This window comes from Nematostella vectensis, chromosome 6 (genome assembly GCF_932526225.1).
Source record: "Nematostella vectensis chromosome 6, jaNemVect1.1, whole genome shotgun sequence".
In the NCBI taxonomy this organism is placed as follows: domain Eukaryota; kingdom Metazoa; phylum Cnidaria; class Anthozoa; order Actiniaria; family Edwardsiidae; genus Nematostella; species Nematostella vectensis.
Window position 1 is genome coordinate 7,536,238 of NC_064039.1, and position 21,208 is coordinate 7,557,445.

At 38.0% G+C, this 21,208-nt stretch overlaps 3 protein-coding genes across 6 annotated transcripts; 2 read left to right on the forward strand and 1 right to left on the reverse strand.

The window, feature by feature from the left end:
- Window positions 1-574: 574 nt before the first annotated feature.
- Window positions 575-7,259, forward strand: LOC5514996 (synaptonemal complex protein 3). Of its 3 annotated transcripts, none has more exons than XM_048729578.1 (8): window positions 575-795; window positions 5,063-5,201; window positions 5,303-5,414; window positions 5,529-5,569; window positions 5,732-5,849; window positions 6,006-6,105; window positions 6,397-6,600; window positions 7,031-7,259. In XM_048729578.1, exons 2-8 carry the CDS (start codon window positions 5,081-5,083, stop codon window positions 7,088-7,090), a joined length of 756 nt encoding a protein of 251 aa, XP_048585535.1. In that variant the 5' UTR covers window positions 575-795; window positions 5,063-5,080; the 3' UTR covers window positions 7,091-7,259. The 3 variants fall into 3 exon arrangements, with proteins under 3 accessions (XP_048585535.1, XP_048585534.1, XP_048585533.1); XM_048729577.1 differs by lacking the exon at window positions 575-795 and adding an exon at window positions 846-979; XM_048729576.1 differs by lacking the exon at window positions 575-795 and adding an exon at window positions 4,694-4,959.
- On the reverse strand, window positions 7,181-19,252 carry LOC5514980 (dynein axonemal intermediate chain 7). Of its 2 annotated transcripts, none has more exons than XM_048729572.1 (21): window positions 19,119-19,252; window positions 18,763-18,871; window positions 18,343-18,434; window positions 18,020-18,124; window positions 17,543-17,683; window positions 16,969-17,049; window positions 16,819-16,884; window positions 16,539-16,642; window positions 16,127-16,331; window positions 15,459-15,569; window positions 15,150-15,270; window positions 13,094-13,300; window positions 9,974-10,124; window positions 9,541-9,647; window positions 9,364-9,419; window positions 8,975-9,085; window positions 8,611-8,700; window positions 8,430-8,501; window positions 8,089-8,238; window positions 7,560-7,661; window positions 7,181-7,458 (listed from the first exon to the last, which is right to left on the reverse strand). In XM_048729572.1, exons 1-21 carry the CDS (start codon window positions 19,119-19,121, stop codon window positions 7,321-7,323), a joined length of 2,322 nt encoding a protein of 773 aa, XP_048585529.1. In that variant the 5' UTR covers window positions 19,122-19,252; the 3' UTR covers window positions 7,181-7,320. The 2 variants fall into 2 exon arrangements, with proteins under 2 accessions (XP_048585529.1, XP_032240551.1); XM_032384660.2 differs by having other exon boundaries at window positions 15,459-15,572; window positions 19,119-19,251.
- Window positions 19,212-20,624, forward strand: LOC5514977 (protein bud22). The gene has a single exon (XM_032384661.2). The coding sequence runs from the start codon at window positions 19,339-19,341 to the stop codon at window positions 20,320-20,322; it is 984 nt and encodes a 327-aa protein (XP_032240552.2). The 5' UTR covers window positions 19,212-19,338; the 3' UTR covers window positions 20,323-20,624.
- The last annotated feature ends 584 nt before the right edge of the window (window positions 20,625-21,208 follow it).

A 21,208-nucleotide genomic window follows, 5' to 3' on the forward strand; every position in this document is an offset into this window, starting at 1 on the left:
TGTGCGAATAAAGCACAAGTGAGAGCATGTATGTGTTTTAACGCTAGTGCAGTAGCAAAACTACAACCGGGAGTGCAGACCCAAAAGGCGTTCATGTCGACACAGCAAGAATATGATCAACAATTAGGCCACATACAAAGCTTTCGATGGCTAGAAAATCCTTAGTGATTTTTTAGCCCGCGGAAGTTGTGTTGCCTGGCCAATATTACCATTAGGGTGAAGGCAATGATCAAGACGAGGTTGTACTGGAAGACGCGAAGGCTGTTTATTTATATTACAGTATAAGGGTAAGAAACATCGGTTACTTTGAAGGACACTCTTTTCTTTGTCTTGTTTTGCGCTCTCATTGGTTGAATGGCGGCCGTACATTTTTGCATGGCCCACTCATAAACAACGCAAAACTTTAGATAAAATAACTGCCAATCGCTAAAATTCATTAAAAAAGCTCACGCACTAAAAAAATTTTTTGTGTGAACTGAATTTATGGAAGGCAAGTCATAATGTACTTATCATAGGTAACAATGACAACTTCCGTCTTATCCAAGATTCCTTAGCAATGCGCAACGAACTAGCAACTTATTGTAGGTTCATTAGAGATGCGCAACGAACTAGTTACTTATCGTAGGTTCATAAGAGATGCACAAACTAATGGCACCTCTACAAGCCTTTGTCCCTTGTTTTACCGTCTGCCCAAATTTTTCAAACAATCCAGGGAAGGGGAAGCTCTCCTAGATAGAGTCTCAAAACCCAAGTACCCGGGGAGGCAAAAATCCCCAACAGGTTGGGTTTCACCAGGTCAGTGGTAGGAGGGGGAGTTAATGTTTTTGGCGCTTTAAAAGCAGCGCCAGAACGGGGTGACTTTCTGTCTGACCATGCGCATCACATCCCATGTCTAGGGCCGAGTAGCGAGATTCACTGACGATGTTTACAAAATGTGAATCTGGAAGGTTGAAAACAAAGGATTTATAAGATGTAAAAGGTTTGTTATTATCTTAAATCTTAAAATTCGCGGAGCTAGACTTCGGTGAATTAGTCACAAATTTATGAAATTGCATAAAGTTACAATTATTTAAACGGAATTACTAAAACATGCATGATTTGTACCACACTATCTCAACTCTCGATGTGTTCCATGAACATTAGCTTAGATGGGTAGCATGATTAATTCATTTTGAAAATTGGGGAATATGACGAAATAAGCACAACCATGATACCACATAAGAGTTTCAGGGCTCAGAACTACGTATACTGTATTGTACATTATGACATTTTGTTAATAAAATTCGTGACTGAAAAACAAATCTTGTTCAAGTTTGAGTATTTGGCTAGTGAATGAACAAGAGATCGGAATTTGTAGGAATTGATTTCGATAGTATGGTTCTCACTTGGACGTAAGCGCAAGTGGAACGCACGTAGTTTTCCGATTCTCACCAGAACACAAGAGCAAGAGAACGCAACTGCTTGATTTTCTTGCGCTTACGCTTGTGTTTGACCGATTCTCACTTGTGCTGCGCTTCCGTTTGCGCTTGCGCTTGCGTCCTAGTGAGAACCAACCTTAATACCGCGCCTTCGTGTTTAAATGAATTTTGATTCAATGTGTTTGCAATAAATTAAATCACAGGAATCTATCGCGTTTATTTGGTTTGCGCAAAACACAGAGCGTGTACCACAGGTTCTTCCCTTGTAACATAAACACTGATATGTATACATCCTTTAAAAGCATATATAACAAAATTGGATATCTAGCAGATTTTAGAGAAAATATCCAATGTTCTTTGAAATAGCTATATTACAAATTTAAGCAATTTGATTGTTTAAACTGCCTGTAAACGTTAAAAACATTCTCACGTTAGTTTATTTGCAGCTCTTGACATATCCCGGTAAATTTGGCGTAAAATTCATTGAAAAATTAAACTTTTTAAGAAAAAAATCATCTTGAGAGCAAGATTTGGAATGTATACAGAAATGCTTCAGTGATTCTCGGACAATACCGATTACGAACAACAATGGCGCGTTATTTTGAGCCCGTGTTACAAGTGGCCAGTCCAAGCGCATGCTTCTGCAAAAAGTCACCCTGTTCAGCGCCAGTCCTGATGCGTTCTAAAATGCAGAATCAAATTGTGCATACAGTAACAACCTTATTATTGCTATTGATCATTTGTAATTCTCTTCTTAATAATTATTGGGTATTATATTCTTATATAAAGTAAAATTTAAGAACATCGCTAAAAACATATTCAGCCTTAAAATGTCCCAAAAATAAGAACGGCCAGCCTCGACTGAAAATTAGACATTCTTTTAAAAAAAGGTGTACTGCTTGTAGTCCCAGAAACCCAAGTGGAGATTCGATACAGTTTCCCGAATGCCCAACCATCCTGTCGATCACAACTCGTATCTTCTGCTACAGGGATCGGATCATCAAACTATTTGGCCATGCCAGGTATCTAGGGATGAACTTTATAAAAATGCAACATTTGTTTACATTACTGTTTCTATGGCAACGGAACGGCGAACCCGTTAAATTTACTATTCGCGAAGTGCTGTTCGCTACAGGGAAATTTTTAATAAATAAGCTATCGAATATTGTACATCAGACCTTGGTCTGATGAATAGTTAAACAACAAGTCATGAAATCAACAATACATGAGACGAAGCAATTTGTCTAACAATGAGCCAGCGCAAAGCTGGCGCTTGAAATGCCCATTTTCAAAAAATTTAATCGCTTACTTACAACCCTTCAACGGAGCTCAAAGTTAACCCGAAAGTTTCTCAATATATTAATTTTATTCTACAAAAACGACGAAAAAATTAATCGGCGAAATTTTATTTGGCGGCCAAAAAAGCAAAAAATTCAATTTCAGAGTAGGTAAATAACAGAGTGACTGAAAATAAAAATAAGCCAATTTCTCGGAATTCCTCTAATAAAACTTCTGTAAGGTCTGATGTACAATATCCTATAGCTTATTTGTTAAAAATTTCCCTGTAGCGAACAGCACTTCGCGAATAGTGAATTTAACGGGTTCGCCGTTCCGTTGCCATAGAAACAGCAATGTAAACACATGTTACATTTGTATAAAGTTCATCCCTAGGTACATGGCATGGCCAAAAAGTTTGATGATCCGATCCCTGTAGCAGAAGACACGAGTTGTGATTGACAGGATGGTTGGGCATTCGGGAAACTGTATCGAATCTCCACTTGGGTTTCTGGGACTACAAGCAGTACACCTTTTTTTATAAGAATGTCTAATTTTCAGTTGAGGCTGGCCGTTCTTATTTTTGGGACATTTTAAGGATGACATTTTTAGCGATGTTCTTAAATTTTACTTTATATAAGAATATAATACCCAATAATTATTAAGAAGAGAATTACAAATGATCAATAGCAATAATAAGGTTGTTACTGTATGCACAATTTGATTCTGCATTTTAGAACGCATCAGGACTAAAAAAGAAAAAAAATTCTGCTATCTGAGCCTATGCATGTTCTTAGCATGTTCTTAAAATTTGGTGAAATCTCAGCCTGGACGTTCTTATGAAAAAAAGGTTCTTATAAAGAAAAAAAGTGTATTAGCCTATGGAAAAAGTAATCTTGCGGCCCTGGGTGGTCTTGAACCACCAACCTTTTGTTTAACAGCCAAACGCGCTAACCGATTGCGCCACAGAGACTTGGACGGACACTCCAAGCACCACCTCCATCATGCACGTATCAACAAGAGTTGATACATCCATGGCATAGGTGGAATAAGCGCCCTCGATCTCGACTTTTTGAATAAGCGCCCCCCTCTGAGTTCAAACAAATATCTGAAAGCAGTAATTTGTCAACTTTTAGTATATCCCGTTTTCCGCAAAAAAGATTCATTCAGTTTTTGGCATTTCGCGCTGAGGGTGTAAGCGCCCCCTCCCCAATTAGCACCCCCTCTCTAATAAGCAATCCCCCAATAAAATTATTCGAATCATTATGGTGGTTCATATGTTTATGTATATTTGACTACACACATCTTGGTACTGGTTTTTTTTTTTCTAAAAGCAATAGCAAAAAATATATATAATAAAACAGCGGATTTATTTTATATAAATTTTTATATTTAGCAAAAATGAGGGTACCCGTCGTTTCCTATTCCCCACTCCATCCCATTCCCCGTTCCCCTAAATACATGTAGCCAGCGCGGAGTTGAAGAATATTTTGCACGAGTACCTACTTACATACAGTGATCATGAATGTGTCAAATGTTTTCATGGTTTGGAATATCTATTTTGTATACTTTACTTTACATGGAATTGGGAATTTATTTTTATAGTATTAATTAGTGTTAATGTCCTTGACCTTAGTATTGTTGTCAGTATAAATAATTTTTGGATATGTAAAGTCTATACAGCCCGTAGCCAGGGCGGGTTCGGGGGGTTCGAACGAACCCCCCCCCCCCCCCCCCCCCCCCCCCCCCACACACACACACACACACCCGGCTCGAAGGTCCGCTCAGAGCAAACAAAAAAATGTAAGGTTTGGCTGGATATACCGTGCACATCAATATGTCTTTAAAATGACTAGATAAATCTTTTTAGAATAATTATCTTTATAATTATCGCTATATGTTAAAAAGCACCCTATTAATAACATTTTAAATACAAGATTTATTTGAGGTATTGATTGCCTAATGTAATAAGGCGAGGGGAGGGGTATACCGGAAATTTGGTCCGCTGAAATGGAAAAACGAACAACCCCGCTCCAAATCCTGGATACGGGCCTGCTATATTTTAGCCCATTTGTTTGACGGGTTTGATGAAGACGATAATGGCGGGAAATACAACCGGGCCGCGCGCGAAATAAGAAAAAGCGCGGGAAAAAGTTGCTGGCGCGAGCGGTGGACAAACATTCCGTTTCTGTTTCTCATCAAGTTGAGCGGAGTTGAGCGTCGTCGACATTCTGCGAAAACTACCCATTTATTTTACAATTATTAAGTAAGTCAGTTTGATAATCTTTTTGTTGGAGTTTATTTGAATTTAAGTAGATTAAAAGTAATTGTTTTTCAGGTACTTATTTTTCATCTAAATGTTTTTTCAGTTGACATTCATAGTCGCTATGCCTTTGAACCCCAAAAGAAACAAACCGGCTGCAAAATCATCAAAACTGGATACCTCTGGCTTTGACGAATTTGACGACGATTTGATGATAGGCGAGCAAGAAACTGCACCTGTTCAGGGTAAAGTATTTTCCAGTCTATTTGAGGTTTCTTTTGCAACATTTTTTAGTCTCTTACTTACTCTCAATTTTCATGTTATGTCTTTTCCTTAATTATGAAAGTGAAAGCTACTGTAGAGCAACCTAAAAGAAGCAGAAAACGAACTGTTATCGAGCAAACGCCCGACGAAAACTTCTATGATGACCAAGATGAGGAAGAAACTCCAGCTAAAGGGTAGGATACTAAAGAATAAAACATAGAAAAAACATTCACGTACGGTTGCAACATTTCATTGATTTATTTGTTGAGACAATTTGAATTAAAAAAAAAACCTATCGATTTTTACAGGACCGAGCTTGAGATGTCCACTCTTTTGAACGGTTTTGGAGGTAGTTCTAGCCACACCATTAGCATGGAGGCTGCATCCGTAGCTTCAGAGATTATGAGAGAAGATTGAGTCTTAAAACGAGTCAATTTCTTGTTTTGTGTGTGTGTTTTTCATCGATAAAATAACGTTAGCTGAATTATAAAATGCTTTTCTTTGCCATTAGCTGAGATTAGTAATACCCTCAATGCAAAGCGAAAAAGAATTCAGAGCTTCTCGCAAGCTTCACTGAAAGCAAGTAGCAGAAAGTTTGATGAGGTCTGGCGGAAACAGCAAAATGAAAGGTTTGTGGAGCCATGGATCTAATAAAATATAGACAACAGAACTTGTTCCATGGTAGCGGATCACCTCACATCTAAAAATCGTCCATACCCTCTCAAAAAAGTGTTTTTTCTCTGACCAACAAATGTCTTAGAATAGAACACTCTTGTTGCCTCTAGGAGTGCGCAGTATGAGGAGTTTTCCAAGCAAGTGTTACTTGTGCTAGGCCAGTGGGAGGCAGACCTCCAAAAAACTAGAGAGGTAGAGGAAAAGTTGGAGGTACTGCAATATACTATACAAGAGGACACTGCTCACATTTGATTCAGTGCTGCTGTAGAAAAGCACCCTGACACCCAATAAAAGCCCTTTTATGAAACAGAGGGCATCGTCAAGAAAAAGGGGTGAAGGGTTATTTCTTAGATAATGGATAAGGGTTGGAGAATGTTGTTTAGCTTTTAAAAAGATCATATTAAATAATCATAACAGTTACAGGAACAATGTTCAACATGTCATAGGAGATAGAAATTATGGACTCCTAAACTTCAATGTTTATATTTGCTACATTTTCAGAGCATGTACAAGCAGCAACAGAAACTGTTTAACCAGCAGCGTATAGTACAAACACAGAGGCTGAAAAGAGTTCAGCAGCTGCATGAGGACTATGGTAAAAGTCTGAAGGAGCTAAGGAAGACACATGAAGACCAACAATCAAGTGTTCAAGAGCAGCTCAGAAAAGAAATCAGTGGTCTACAAAAGAAGATTCTATCAGACACAGTAAGTTTGACCAAACAAACATTGATAGCTAAGTGATTAAAAGTGTTTAATGGCTGACTTATTGCAGTACACCTGGAACTTAGTTTTGGGTAATGTTTTGTTAAAATTGTAGATGTTGAAGGTTCCATAAAGAATTTAGCCTGAAACATCTAGTATTGTGTCTAAAAATTTAACTTTTAAATAAAATATCAAAATTATTTACAATACTGGTCTTAATACTGGGGAGGCACAATACAGAGACATCAAGAAAACTGGGGAAACACAGCCACACCCCTATTGGTCATTATTTTTTTTTTTTCAAACAAGGGGCATTACTGCACTGTTTTGTGATTTTATCTTTGTCTTTTGATTTTTTTATTTTTGATAAAATATTAGTAGTCCATTTAGGTATGAAAAGTGGAAATCTAAACTCTAGATACTTTCATTTCAGCAACAGCAAGATCTAACAAATGTGCGCAGATCCTTACAAGCAATGCTGGCTCAAGTATAAACAAATTAGCATACTTATACAGCTGAACTTACTGCTAGAAAGGGCAACATTCTTGTATATACTGTATCTTCTACATACAGGAAATGGCAATTTAGATTCAATTTTGCTGTTTTATTTACAAAATTTACTTTGTACATTCTAAGACAGAATAAACCATTCTTAGACCTTGTCTTTATCAGTGACATTGGAGAATGATATTTTACAGTGTTCATAATGTGATGATGATAACACTATGAATATGTGATAATCTTTGTAGCTGACAGCAGCTGATAAACACAGTCTACAAACAGGAAGTTAGACTCTTTAATTCGTTGCAAGGCCTCAGGAGTCGTATCATCCCTGATCATGTGATATAGATTGGAATGCAGCTAAAATTGAGAAGAAAAAAAGAGTTTGTGCTGGGTCAGCTAAGACGACAAGCTTCTGGATATACTGTATTATTATTGATTCTGAAAACCACATACTGTACCTGAGTATTGTCTGCATTAGTCTCAGAGAACTCACTATCCTCTTCCTTCAACTTCAGCTTACAAGAGCTGCGTGTAGTAACAAGATAGAGGGACCAGTCCTCCTACACAATAAGAACAGAAAACGTAGATAATGAGGCTAAGATAATTTCTGGATAAAAATGGTATCAAACAATAGGCAACATATTGGGGACATACTCTGAGTTTGGTATTACAGGTACATAGCTGTCAGCCTGAAGCACAAGTTTACCTACACGTTTACAAGGGTTAAAGCCGCATTGTCACCAGTTTACTTCAGGTCGATTACGTAAAAATCTCCGATGATTTTTTACGTAAAACGCGAATAATATTTCAAAATATTGAAAGCAGTGTGTCTACTGGAAGTTTCTTTGAGAAAGTAATTGATAATTTAGAGCGGATGGCCTGTTAAAAAGCTCGGATTCTAATAGATTCTTTTGTTTTTTAACGGTTGAGGTTTCTGTCGGACCTCCGGAAGTAAACTGGTGACATTAATGCGGCTTTAGGACAAACCTCAAGTATGACATCATCTTCCAGCTGCTCAGCCGCCTGGAGTACAATTTTGTCTTCTCCAGAGTCTGCATTCCATTTACTCCAGCTGAAACCCACAGATGAGGCAAGCAGCGCCATCTCCTTATAGATTGTAGTCTCCAGGGCAGAATCCTAGTTTATCAACAAAAAAAAGAGTACTGTATTCCCAAAAGAGCCATTTTTTTAAATCAAAGTTTGATAAATATTTTGAAATATTTGGATGGGGTGAGGTTGTGATGGATTCACACTAGTCCGGAACACTTTCTAGTTTATCCAACAAATGCTGACCCCTACGTATTTAAAAATGTTTGAACAGCACTGACCTTTTTGTTGATACTGACATACTTTTCAGCATCTACAGCTGGGAACACATTGATTCCTGCCCTCTGTAATGTCTGCAATGTAATACAAAATTGATACACATTCTTTCCTTTGACACGTTTACACAGTTGACGTTAACACAGTCGCTCAGTTACTGTACACAATGTATCTTTATATCCCTACCTTTATTAGCTCTTGGGGTGTCATCCATTTCCCTTTGAAATGATCAATTTGAGCCAAGTCCTCAGGTTGGGTTACACAACACAAAGCATCCTAAAGAGTGGCCCTTAGTTGTTAGGAATGACAGAAATGAGGTAGGGGGTTGAAGTCTATACAGTATACAGCTGTTTCAAATATGGTTGCAAAGGTAGAGAATCCTATATGGAAAAACTCGCACTATCATGGGTATCAAATAAATAAGAAAACTAATTTAATTCAATAAATCCAGGTATGGATACCTATATTCCTTTCAAGAACTAAGATATTGCCACCATGGGTGACAAAAACATGACAACTATTAATTTAGATCTTCATCAAGTTCACCTACCTTGATCTCAATCTCCAGTTCAATAATAGCTGCAATCAAGGTGAACAGGCAACTATTCTGCTTGCATGGACGGATTTCCCATGATTGGAAAGGCATGTTGAGATATAGGTCCTGGAAAAAACAACATAATCCATTAACTGCATAACAAACTTCTAAAATGGGGGCAATCAGTATATAAAAAACAGAGGGAGGGAAAGATGTTGGTTCCCACAATTTTTTTCAAAATTCCAAACAAAGGGGAAGTAAAATACTTTATAATCTTATTCATAAGACAGGCTAACAGGCCAGAGGTAATTTAGCTATGCTCACATACCATCCTTGATCCATTGTTCATCTCACAGGAATGGCCATTAACTTACAGTACTATTTGTATCTTTTGATTGTTATACCTGAACAGTAGCAATGGGGCCAAAGTCAGCAATTTTGAAAGAGACTGTTCTTTCCTCTATAAGGAATCAGACAATTATCAGCATTTGCATACTTTGCACGAATACGTAGAGCAAATTTTAAAAAACAGGTATTTTGAACTACAGTATACTCTGTGATTTCCTTGTCTTATAGTGTACCTTCATTATACTGGATATCATCAATTCCATCTATCCGCCAATGCTTTTTAACTGGTTCCCAATGTGCTATTTGTGGCTGCTCAAAATACACAACAGTCTCGGGCAATCTGTAGATAGACAGGAGACGCTGTGTACAAACAGTACTAGACAGTATTCTATAGTAACTTACTAAAAAATAAGACTGACTACTGTACTTCTATTTTTCGGTCCAGACATCAAATGCACCATCTTGGAAGGGGTTGGTGCATTTATCTTTGTTCGTTTCTTTTGCTTAAGAGTATTTTTTCTCAACAATGGGAGATTTGATTGGCAATTGGGATTGAGTAGGATTTTTGTTGCAAAACCAGGAGACCTATCTAGCTAAATTTGGAGAGTTAGCAGAGGCATGCTTGGAATGAATTTTTTTTGGAATGTGAGCTGACAGGTGACTCACTGGAATTTGATGGCTAGAGGTGGGTTAGCGGCAGGAAGGTTGGTAGCAGAGGCTGACCCGGGTGTGCCTGGGGCTGAGCCAGTAGCTGAGTGCACTGGCAGAGTCTCATTCTCTGTTTGGTATGGTACACGCACCAGATTGGGAGGAACAACTATGATACAAGCACAACATTTTTCAATAAAAGTACTGAATTGGGCCTATAAGAAGTTCAAAATTATACTACAGTACAGCCTGGAAGAAACTTAACAGCGTCGCGCGCGTTTTTTGCGTCGTGTTTTTTTAGTGTAGTTTGAGTGTAGTGCACGCGCGGATTTTGCGTGTAAAACGCTGAGTGTACTACACGATCGGTGCGTGTAGTTCTTCTTTGTTATGCAGGAATGTTGGCTATTGTTCGCTCGAATTTTTAATGCAGGCAGAACTATCGATAATGCCGAAAATACTTTCATACGAAACCCACATAAACCGAGGACGTTTTAGTTAAAGCGTGCAGGCATGTATGCATTAAAATAATGCGGTAGTTGTTCGTTCTCTCGGCTTGCGTACGACAAAACTTTACCGATTGTGACGTTCTTTATAGCAAATTCAAGCTTTGATAGAGATGATTCCTTTTCGAGGGGTCTGTTTGATGCGCGAGTTTAATAGCAAGAGAAAACAGTCATAGTTTTGTTGCCGCCGACATTACACCGTCTAATGTTTTGCAAAGGCAAGTGAAGATCAATTGTCACCTCGCTTTCTCGGGCTTGCGTACGGCCCAAACTAAATCGACTACTTTACCGATTGCAACGTTCTTTATAGCAAATTAAAGCTGGGATATAGAGGATTCGTTTATGAGGAAACTGTTTGATGCGCGAGTTTAACAGCAAGGGAAAACAACCATAGTTTTGTTGCCGCCGACATTACACTGTCTTTGTTTTGCAAAGGCAAGCGAAGATCAATTGTCACCTCGCTTTCTCGGGCTTGCGTACGGCCCAAACTAAATCGACTACTTTATCGATTGCGACGTTCTTTATAGCAAATTAAAGCTGGGATATAGAGGATTCGTTTATGAGGGGTCTGTTTGATGCGCGAGTTTAATAGCAAGGGAAAACAATCATAGTTGCCGCCGAATGCCGTTGTCGTCGTCAATGTTTTACACTAGCGTTTTCAACAAGCGAAATTTACAACACTTCCTAAACACATCATGTCATGCGAGTGACAAACAACTAGATGTAGTGTCTGACTAGCCGGCCAGACTTTGTATACAGTGACTAGACTAGACGGATCTTCTAGCCGGCGAGACTTTGTATACAATGACGAGACGGTGTGAATTCGCACGTTCGTTTGTTGTTGGTAAAACTATTAACACGCTGTCTGATTGCCGTGATCATATAATGAGCATTTCTCGCGAATTAGACTAACATACTTTGTTTGACTCAGAAGCTCAGAAAAATTGAGTGAAACTAATCTTTTCCGAGATGTGAAGTGCAAAGGGTATTTTAGTAAGACGATTTAGTAAGGCGGCAGTGATTGTTTGACACGCCTTCGGTTCTATTTCGCCGTTCGATAAGGATAAAGCCGCGCAGGCCCACAACTTTTACATTTATTCCTTTCGTGCATCTAGAACCTCTCTCCTACGTTACTGGTTACTGACGCCAAATTGATCCGTGAGCTTTCTTCGTTATTTCTGTGCGATTTCATAAAACGGCTAAGAACAGTGATATTTGAAACGGCTTTCGGTACTCTTCCGTTGTTTAACAAACTGGAAGGAGTTCAACACACAACATTCGCTTTTATCCCTACAACACATTGTGAAGAAAAAAATAACACGATCCGAAGAATATAAAGAATAAAGATTTCGTAGCGATTTTAGCAGCACGAAGCGCGGCTAAATATATTTGTTTGACACGGCTTCGGTAACTTTTTTCGTTGATTGAGCAAGAAAGCACTAGTCCAACACACAAATTTCGCTTCTATTCCTTCTTATTAATAAAAAAAAACCTTTTAACTTTGGCTTGGTAAAACTACTTGTATTAAGCCAAATTAGGCATGAAGTTTAAAGAGATTAGCTTTATTGCCGATATAAAGTAAAGGAGCTAAAGTTGCATCAGGTGTTCGAATAGTGGAATTCTATCACATCGAAAGCCAAACTTTTAGCATACAAATGCATGGCATTGAGTTGTAGCCACGAATACTCTCAACGGATTCCATAGAAGTTAATGAGGCAAACAGGTACGTGAAGTTTGGTGCGTGTAGTTTAAGTGTATGAATCTAATTACACTCAAACTACACGCAAAAAACGCGCAAAATTCGCGCAGAAAACGCGCACAAAATGTTACATTTCCTCCAGGCTGTACTGTGTATTATTGTTCATGTTCTGTATTTAACAATCATTCTTTTAACTATGCAAAAATTTCATTCTATTCTAGGGCTTCTAGAATTACGCGCCATGTGCGGAAGCGCAAAATTTGGCTTCTCCGCGTAAACCACAAATTTCCGCGTAATTTTGCTAAATTTTGAAAGACAAAACATTTAAGTGCACCGCTGATGTGTTAATTTAGGGTTCTTACCTCTATTTCTTGTAAAAAAAAGAGAGATATTCGCGTAAGAGTGCGATATTTCGAACTGAATTTCAAAAACAAATAAAATGACTAGGTGTTCTTTGCTAAACCGCGAAGGCCTAGGACTAACAATAAAATACCCTTTTAAAATGGCTGGTGGCTAGAAGCCAATGAAAACTCGCCTAAGATATTTTCGCGCAAAAAATAAACCTTTTGAAGTTATTTCGTGCTTTCCTTCGGTACAAAATGTAGTTTGGGCGTAACAGTTGATATTCCGTGTAATTTAGCGCATAATTCAGTAAAGAATCCTGCAAAATTTTGGTTTTTAAGGAAACATGTATTGCAAAATCCCGCGCGTAATATTCGACTTTACGCGTAATTTAGCGCGTAATATTTGACTTTCCGCGTAATTTAGCGTGTAACTAATCAAGGAATCCTGCGTAATTTTGAGTTTTTTTTCTCGTAATTCCAGAAGCCCTGTCTATTACATAGGTGGCTGGCAGAGGATCTTTAAATGAACAAAGTAGCATCAGTGGCTGAAAATAGGTTGAGAATTTGAATCAATTTTGGATTGCATACATACTTTGTTGCATCACCCAATTCTTGACATGTTTAGGCTGGGGTGGGAGCTCAAATAGTTCTAGGTTCATAATTGGTCCAACCACACCAAATGCTCGGAGGTCCACAACATCATCATCATCTTCATCGTCATCAATGTACTCAGTAAGGGGTGTGGCATCTACAGCCTTTGCTTCTTCACCTTCAGCCTTTGTCTCATCAGCAGCACCTTCTGCAAGCAGCATAACACAGCATGTGTTAACAAGTGTGTGTGTAGCAGCATAAAATCTTATTCTTTTAAACTTCATTGGGTGTTTTCACACACTGTTGTTGCTTTGAAGACTATATTAAAGCTGCAATGTCACCAGTTTCAAGACAGAAACCTTTACCGCTAAGAGACAAAAGTTATTTGTTATTTATTAGAATCCTATAGTCAAATTCTTACGCGCGCTCTCATTGGTCAAGACAGAGATTTTTTTGTGGAATTCAATAGTTGAAAAGTGGAATTCAATAAAAGCAAGGTGTACTGCGAAATTTTTCCCAACACTAATAATATCTTTCAAACTTACGCTTAGCTGAGAAAATCAAAGTTCTCATCAAACTAGTTTTTATGGATGAATGGACTTGTTTAGGAAGAAACTTTCGCTCTGAGATTTAGTCTGAATTTGCCAGAAGTTGAAAAACTTTCCAAGTCTGGCTCTTGCGAGTAGGAAACAAACGGCGACAAAAGTCAAAACAAAACACCAACATTACGGCTCGTGGCGCAGACAAAAAAACCATTAATGAAAATACAATTGCTACGTATATTTCAAATTTTTCACTGTTGATTTGTCAGTGCTCTATGCGGTGCTTATATGCTTTAAACGCGTTTGTCGATTTGTCAGTTGACAGGTCGACAAAATTTGTCAGTGTTGATTTGTCAGTGATCTATGCGGTGCTTATATGCTTTAAACGCGTTTGTCGATTTGTCAGTCGACAGGTCGACAAAATTTGTCAGTGTTGATTTTTCAGTGCTCTGTGCGGTGGTTATATGCCTTTACACGCGTTTGTCGATTTGTCAGTCGACAGGTCGACAAAATTTGTCAGTGGCGATTTGTCAGTGCTCTATGCGGTGCTTATATGCCTTTAAACACGTTTGTCGATTTGTCAGTTGACAGGTCGACAAAATTTGTCAGTATTGATTTGTCAGTGCTCTGTGCGGTGGTTATATGCCTTTACACGCGTTTGTCGATTTGTCAGTCGACAGGTCGACAAAATTTGTCAGTGGCGATTTGTCAGTGCTCTGTGCGGTGGTTATATGCCTTTACACGCGTTTGTCGATTTGTCAGTCGACAGGTCGACAAAATTTGTCAGTTGCGATTTGTCAGTGCTCTGTGCAGTGGTTATATGCCTTTAAACGCGTTTGTCGATTTGTCAGTCGACAGGCCGACAAAATTTGTCAGTGGCGATTTGTCAGTGCTCTTTGCGGTGGTTATCTGCCGTGAAACGGGTTTGTCGATTTGTCAGTCGACAGGTCGACAAAATTTGTCAGTGGCGATTTGTCAGTGCTCTGTGCGGTGGTTATGTGCCTTTAAACGCGTTTGTGGATTTGTCAGTCGACAGGTCGACAAAATTTGTTAGTGACGATTCACTTCTCTTCAACCATAAAAAGAATTTTAGCATAGGATTCAAGAATAATTCCTCATCGATTCGTGAATTTCACGAAAAATTTTACTTGAAAAACCATATCGTTTTTCGCATGAAATTTACTGTGGAATTCCCTCATCAATGATGAATTTATCTTATAGAATCCGCACTATTACATAACAAGCCATCCTCTCTAAATTATTAATCACATCCTCAAAGAAATTTCCATTATTAGACACACTGCTTTTACAATTTTGAAATATTTTATTGCATGTTCTGTTAAAAATCATCAGAAATTGTTACGTAATTGACCAGAAGTTCCGAAGAAGTAGACTGATGACAATGTGGCCTTAAGACAGCTATAAGATTATAAAGCTTTGATTGAAACAGAGTGTTTAAATCTATTATGTTTCCATTAAAGAGTTTGCATTATTTATGCATTTTTCAAGCTTTACCTTCCGTCTCTGCCTCCTTGTTCACCTCTTTCTGGCTCTCTGATTCGCTTGCTTGGCTCCTTGCACTCTTTGCACTAGTCTTGCGGCTTTTGTTGCTTTTGCTGCTGCCAGTTCTTCCACTCTTAATAAAATCACAAGCAAGTATGTAAAGATATTTGAGTTAGGGCTTTACTGTTATTGAAGGTTAACACTGTTAGCAAAGTGTGAACTTCTTTCGATGCTGTTGTCACAGTCAAGTTCTTAGGTTAATAATTTGTTTTTATAAAACATAGAAAACATAGTTCATGTTAAGAAAAGAATTCCACATACCTTGCGTCGACTAGCTTTGCTGGCCCGGCTAATTCTTGATGCAGATTTGGGAGTAGCCACATCTCGAATGGATTCCTCTGTCTCTCGTTCTTTCCCAGCTTCTTCTTCTTCCTGCTAAAAACATGAGTAGAAAAGGTTATGTTTTGTTATTACCATGGGCTAAACAAGAAAGGATCATGGGAGCTGTTTTACAAAGCCAGTAACATGTGTGTCTGGTCAAGGCCTATCGCAGGCAATTGTTTTAAAAAATTTGTTAAAATTGAAGCCTGTTCAGTATACCCTTTCAAAGGGTGCAATCATTCTAATCTGTTACCAATATAATCACCATGAATGCTTCTTGTTGGCAAATTCATAAATAAATATAAGATATTATAAATTGGCGAGGCTCTGTGCAGGTGCAAATGAGATCACAGTTTAGGGGGTTTGATGCAAAATCTAAAAAACAGTGGTTGCAAACCACTCCATTTTATGTATATGAGGTCAGTCCAACGTTATATCTTATGCGACAAGCGAACCATTTACTGTATGTTAAGCATGCAACAGCATCTGTATATGATTCATGCCCTATATATACAAGAGGAAATTGTTATCATATTTCTTCCAATATCTTTGGAAAGTGGTCACACAGACCAATGGGTGTAGTACAGTAGCATACAGTATGCCTATACCTCCTGGTCTTGATTTTCCTCACTTTCTTGGGGGCCCTCCACTACTACCTCTGGCAGCTTTACAACCTTTGGTAGATACGATTTGGCCAAAGGGCTTAGATGGTCATAGTAGGTTAGGAGCAGACGCATGGAGATTTCCCCCACTGCTAGCGCTTTAGGGATTTCAACTGAGAAATCATGACTATCAAACTTGACACATTTCAACCTGGAAAAAATGTAGTTCAAAGGACTTATGATGAGTAACATCTATTAAAGGGAAGTATACTGCAGATCCTCATTATACCTGCCTGCATGATTGGGGGGGGAGGGGCGAAACCATTTCTAAAATAATCAATTAAACTACATAGTATGTGGAAGAATGGATGACATTTTTTTCTTACTTATCATTGCTCCAATAGATATTAACACTCACCTTGGATTCTTAACAATGTTTCCCCACATACACAATATCTCATGCTCTGACTGACATTTGAACTGTAAGTTCTGGGATTCAGGATCAATATGCTCTGAAGCATTCTACAAATAGTATAAAAAGCTTTTAGTAATATGGGAGCTATTGAAATAAGCACATTTCTTTCTTGAATAAAATTACTGAAATAGAACTTTCTTCCAAATTACCCTAACAGAATAAGCATATGGTATTGTGCTATCATTCAAAATGCATATCATTTGAAAACTCAATTGTTGTCTACCTGAAGTAAGTGCATTGTAGCTCTATCCAAAACAAAGTTCAACAATTCTTGTAGCTTGGTTACTGACTAAGAATAAAAGAACATTACGAGTTAAAAGCAGGGTACATTGCAATTCATTAAACAATGTTTAATCTCCATTTTTTATTGTACCTTTTTATGCTGCTGCAATTCTTCATCAGAAACATCATCTTTGATTGCATCTGAAATATACTTCTCTAGCTCTGAAATCAGCTATATGAGCAAAAAAAAGTACACTCCATTTATTCATAACATTTAGTAAGAGATGTATGTAACTGCTCCACAACCTGGGGCCTGGATGAAACAGTTGGCAGAGCTTGCTCTGTTATGTACTGTTCACCACTGGGTTTCCGGTTCGATTTCTGGTTCAATAATGAGTTGAGTTGGCACATTCTTATGTTTACTCTGAGGTTTCGAGAGAATTTAAGCTATGTTCTATGGTTCATATGGTCATATGGTAGCTGCCTCAGGTGCCTATCTACTGTATGCCTTCAACACACCCATGTTGTATGTGCACTCTCAAAATCATGCATATTCCATATTCAGATGTATTCTATAGAGATAGTGATGATACTGATTTCGTTATGGAAATGATGTATACGACAAACTCATCTGAGTACTGGAGGTAGCACCCTCCAGTAGCTATAGCTGTCAACTCTCCTACAGCTATGAGTAGCTTTGTGGCTGATTCTTCCTGAGGACACACCTTGAGTATATCTTCACACTCCTGTAGGACTTCCTTTACAGGTTTCTGATTGGACTCATCCTTTGCCAAGTGCAGGAATGTGTTAAGCTCAGGCTCTACCAGGGGATCAGGACTACCGTCACACAGCATGTATCTATCCCACTATGGAATATGATAAAATTATATGAGTTAATAAACTGCCCTAGTCTGTTTAATTTATATTTCTCAATTAGAAATAGCATAATGGAAAAGATATATCAAATCCTGGTTCAATGGATTTGTGTAGGCATCACTTTGAACAAAAATACAGCGGAATTTTTTTACAACAGGAGTCTTGCTGACAGCCATATACTGTATATAACAGTCTATGGGCAGTGATGCTTCATTTCAAAAACTACAGTTCATCTTTTTATGGTGGCATTGTTAGCATATTTCTGTTGTATTTGCTTCATTTAATGTTGAATGTTGGAGTTCTTGCAATCTCATTAATTTGTTTACCTTGGCCTTTTCTCGTTGTTGAACTTCAAGGTTTGTCAATTGCTGTTCAATGTTGTCCAGTAATTCCTGTACCTCATCAAGCTCTACTTGATGTCTTGCTTTCTCCTGATTACAAAGAGGAAACTGTTACTAACACATAGTACTGTACTGTATATTGAAATCAATACAATAATGTGAATGGTAAAAGGACATTAAGGAGTTTGAGGGTTTGGGGGTACATTGGTTACAAATGGCAGAGCATAAAATTTGGAGCCTAAAGCCTAAAGCAAGTCTCTTTCTCGAATATTGAGCTTCTAAAATTTATTTTTTTTTGTAATGCACACCTCTTCCCAAAGCCTCTCTCGTTCTTCTTGTTCAAGTCTTTCCTTCTCTTCCCTTTCCCGCTTTTCCTGTTCTTCTAGTAATCTTGCTTCCTCTGAAAAATGTATACCAGAATAACAGAAGGTTAAAGTTATTTTTTAGATTAATTTTAACAATAACACGTCCCTTGATGTCCCTTGCTGTGAAAAAAAGTGCAACAAACGCCACCGTGGCCACCTTGACAGTTTTGTGGAGTAGGCCAATAAGGATGTGAGTTGTGCTATTTGACTGGGATCAACGTCACTGTTGGTCAGGGTGTCAAAGAAATGCTTCAATACATATCAGAACACTATGGAACTATGGATAAAGTCGTGTTAAACCTTGGGAGAGTGTTTTCTGGTCATAATTTCCCGAAGGCATCTCGAGGTAGATAGTGTACATACCCTCCTCTTTTGCCTTTCTTTCTGCTTCCTCTTTCTTGATTTTTTCCTTCTCGGCTTTGCTCAGTTTACCGCTCTTGGGTTTCCCCTTTCCAGCAGCTGGTTTTGGTGGCTAAAAGCATATAAGTTATAAAAGAAGAGGCATGAAATAATATTCGACTTGTAAAATTGGACTGAATCTCTGGTCGGTTGGTTAATCAGACAGGAAAACAGTGCAAGTAATCTTATCTAAATAGACTTATTGCAGTAACTTTAAGACTAGGGGTAGTTCTTTGCCTTTGTCATACCTCCCAGAAGATTATATAATTTATAATTTAATAAAATTTTGGAAATTTCTCGATCAAAATAAAGCTACTCACCATTTTGGAAAGATTATCTTTTTGCTGCTTAGCGACGAATTGAGCCACATGTTTTTTGGTCAGTGGGTTTACTCATGCGACATGCGTGCTGGATAAAACTCCCATGAGACATTGCGTTGACAAGTTTTCAAGATGGCGGACGACGTATAAGCTCTAAATACTGTTCTAAAACAAAGAAGATACAGTCTCATTGACGTTGATCCCAGGCTGTAAGAGAATCATGTCACCAGCGCATAACGAGACACAAAGTGATGATATAACCCTCAAATATTCGTTGGGTGCTCAGAAAAACAAACGTATGAAGCAACAGTTTGGTAAGGCCAAACTTTTCGAAGTCAGAAGATTGGTACGAAGAATAAGACAGTTTGAAAACAAAAAAGGAACGGCTGAGCAGTTACAGAAAAACAAGAGAAAGGTTTCAAGGATGGAGGAGCAGTTGCAGATTACCAAAGATGCGCGCCTTGATGCAGTGATCGCTTACGTGGATGAGAGATCTGGTAGCCAAGATGGAGTATCAAAACAAAACATCAACGCACGTGAAATAGTGTTCGAAAAGCTTGCAAGTGCTTTAGAGCTTAATAAAGAACTTCTTCCTACAGACGAAACTGCGGCAACAGATAGTAAAAATGATAATCAAAGAAACATATCACAAACAAAACAAGCACAGGAAAAAACAAAATCTCCGTTTAGTGCAGCACATGGGAGAGACAAAGACCATAAAAGGAAAAGGAGAATGAAGGTGACAGGTGGATCCTCAGATGAAGTTCTTCAGAGGTCCTCAGAGTCTGTTTTTGTTAGTAGTATGAAAGAATTATCAAATGTGGTGGGAAATAAGAAACCAAGGGAGGAATCAGAACCGTTAGATTTCTCAGATTCTGAGTCAGAAAAAACAATGAAAAAACTAGTCAAAAGTAAAAAACAAAAAAGTTTTAAAGTTATAAAGAAAAATCGTACAGGGCAGCGCTCAAGACAGAAAATGTGGGAACAAATGTATGGTATGAAAGCCAAGCATCGCATGAAGAACAGAGAAAGCAATCCAAGCAATAGTAAATTTGGTAGTGACAAACTTAGTAAAAAATTAAAGCAAAAACAAGAGGAGAAGACGACTGACCAAACTCTCCTCCATCCATCATGGGAGGCCAAGAAAAATAAGAAAGAAAGCATTGTAGAATTTGCTGGTAAAAAAATCACTTTTGATTTCTAGATTGTTCTTGAACACTGCAATATGACCATTGGGAGTGATTATAGTCTATTTAAAAAAATAGTATTTTTCATCTCTTTAACAAGCCCCACCCCCAAAGACACAAAAAAATTAAATAAGCGCCCTGGGCAAATTATAACGGTGACCCTTGTAGCACTTGACTAGAGACATAGCCTTGTGGCCCTGTTTTGAAATATCACTGTTGTGCCAAATAATTTATGGACTCCACATCTTGTATTGCTAATAATGCTTTTATGTAAGTGATACAGACTTCTGTCTTCCTTGATAAATGTTTATAAGAAAAGTATGTTAGCAGGGTTTTTTTATTTCATTTTATTTAGTAACAATGCCATATTTGGTGCATACAAATATGTGATTGTATCTTTGTTATGATTGCTAGATGATTGCCACTGCTGCAATAGCTTAAGGTGCACTCAAAGTGCTTCAAATTTGTTATACCATCAAGAAGAGGGAGCTAAGTCTCATGAAAAATTTAAAAATGACTAGCCCTGAAAGTTCTTATTAACCAGAAACCCACAATAATTAAAAAAAAACATGTTATATTTTTGTACATTTCCATACACCAGGAAGGGCAAAGCATAATGTTCAAAGCTTAGGATTCTACATTTTGTTTAGCATTTTCTATAGATATTGATCTTTGAAAAGGTGCCTATAAAAAAGTAATATTCTGGGAGGTGGGGGGACTCCTATAAAAAGCATTTTGGTGATAGCATTTTGGGTGTGAGGGGCAGCATTTTCGGTGTGGTCAACAGCACTTCTAACCCCAAAAAGATAGTACAATGGGCAAAAATTGGAAAGATCTATTTTTGGCTGCCGTAGCAGATCACGTTCCATCCAAAAAGATTAGGGGTCGCAATCCAGTACCTTG

Bases quoted from the DNA above. Each gene is read 5' to 3' on its own strand.
- LOC5514996 (XM_048729578.1), top strand. From the start codon at position 5,081: ATGCCTTTGAACCCCAAAAGAAACAAACCGGCTGCAAAATCATCAAAA. The intron at 5,415-5,528 runs GTAGGATACTAA...CGATTTTTACAG, and splicing joins GAAGAAACTCCAGCTAAAGG to GACCGAGCTTGAGATGTCCA. The intron at 5,850-6,005 runs GTTTGTGGAGCC...TGTTGCCTCTAG, and splicing joins CGGAAACAGCAAAATGAAAG to GAGTGCGCAGTATGAGGAGT.
- LOC5514980 (XM_032384660.2), bottom strand. The intron at 18,125-18,342 runs GTGTGCATTACA...CTTTGTAATCAG, and splicing joins GAGAGAGGCTTTGGGAAGAG to GAGAAAGCAAGACATCAAGT. The intron at 15,271-15,458 runs GTATGTGGAATT...GATTTTATTAAG, and splicing joins GCAAAGCTAGTCGACGCAAG to AGTGGAAGAACTGGCAGCAG.
- LOC5514977 (XM_032384661.2), top strand. From the start codon at position 19,339: ATGTCACCAGCGCATAACGAGACACAAAGTGATGATATAACCCTCAAA.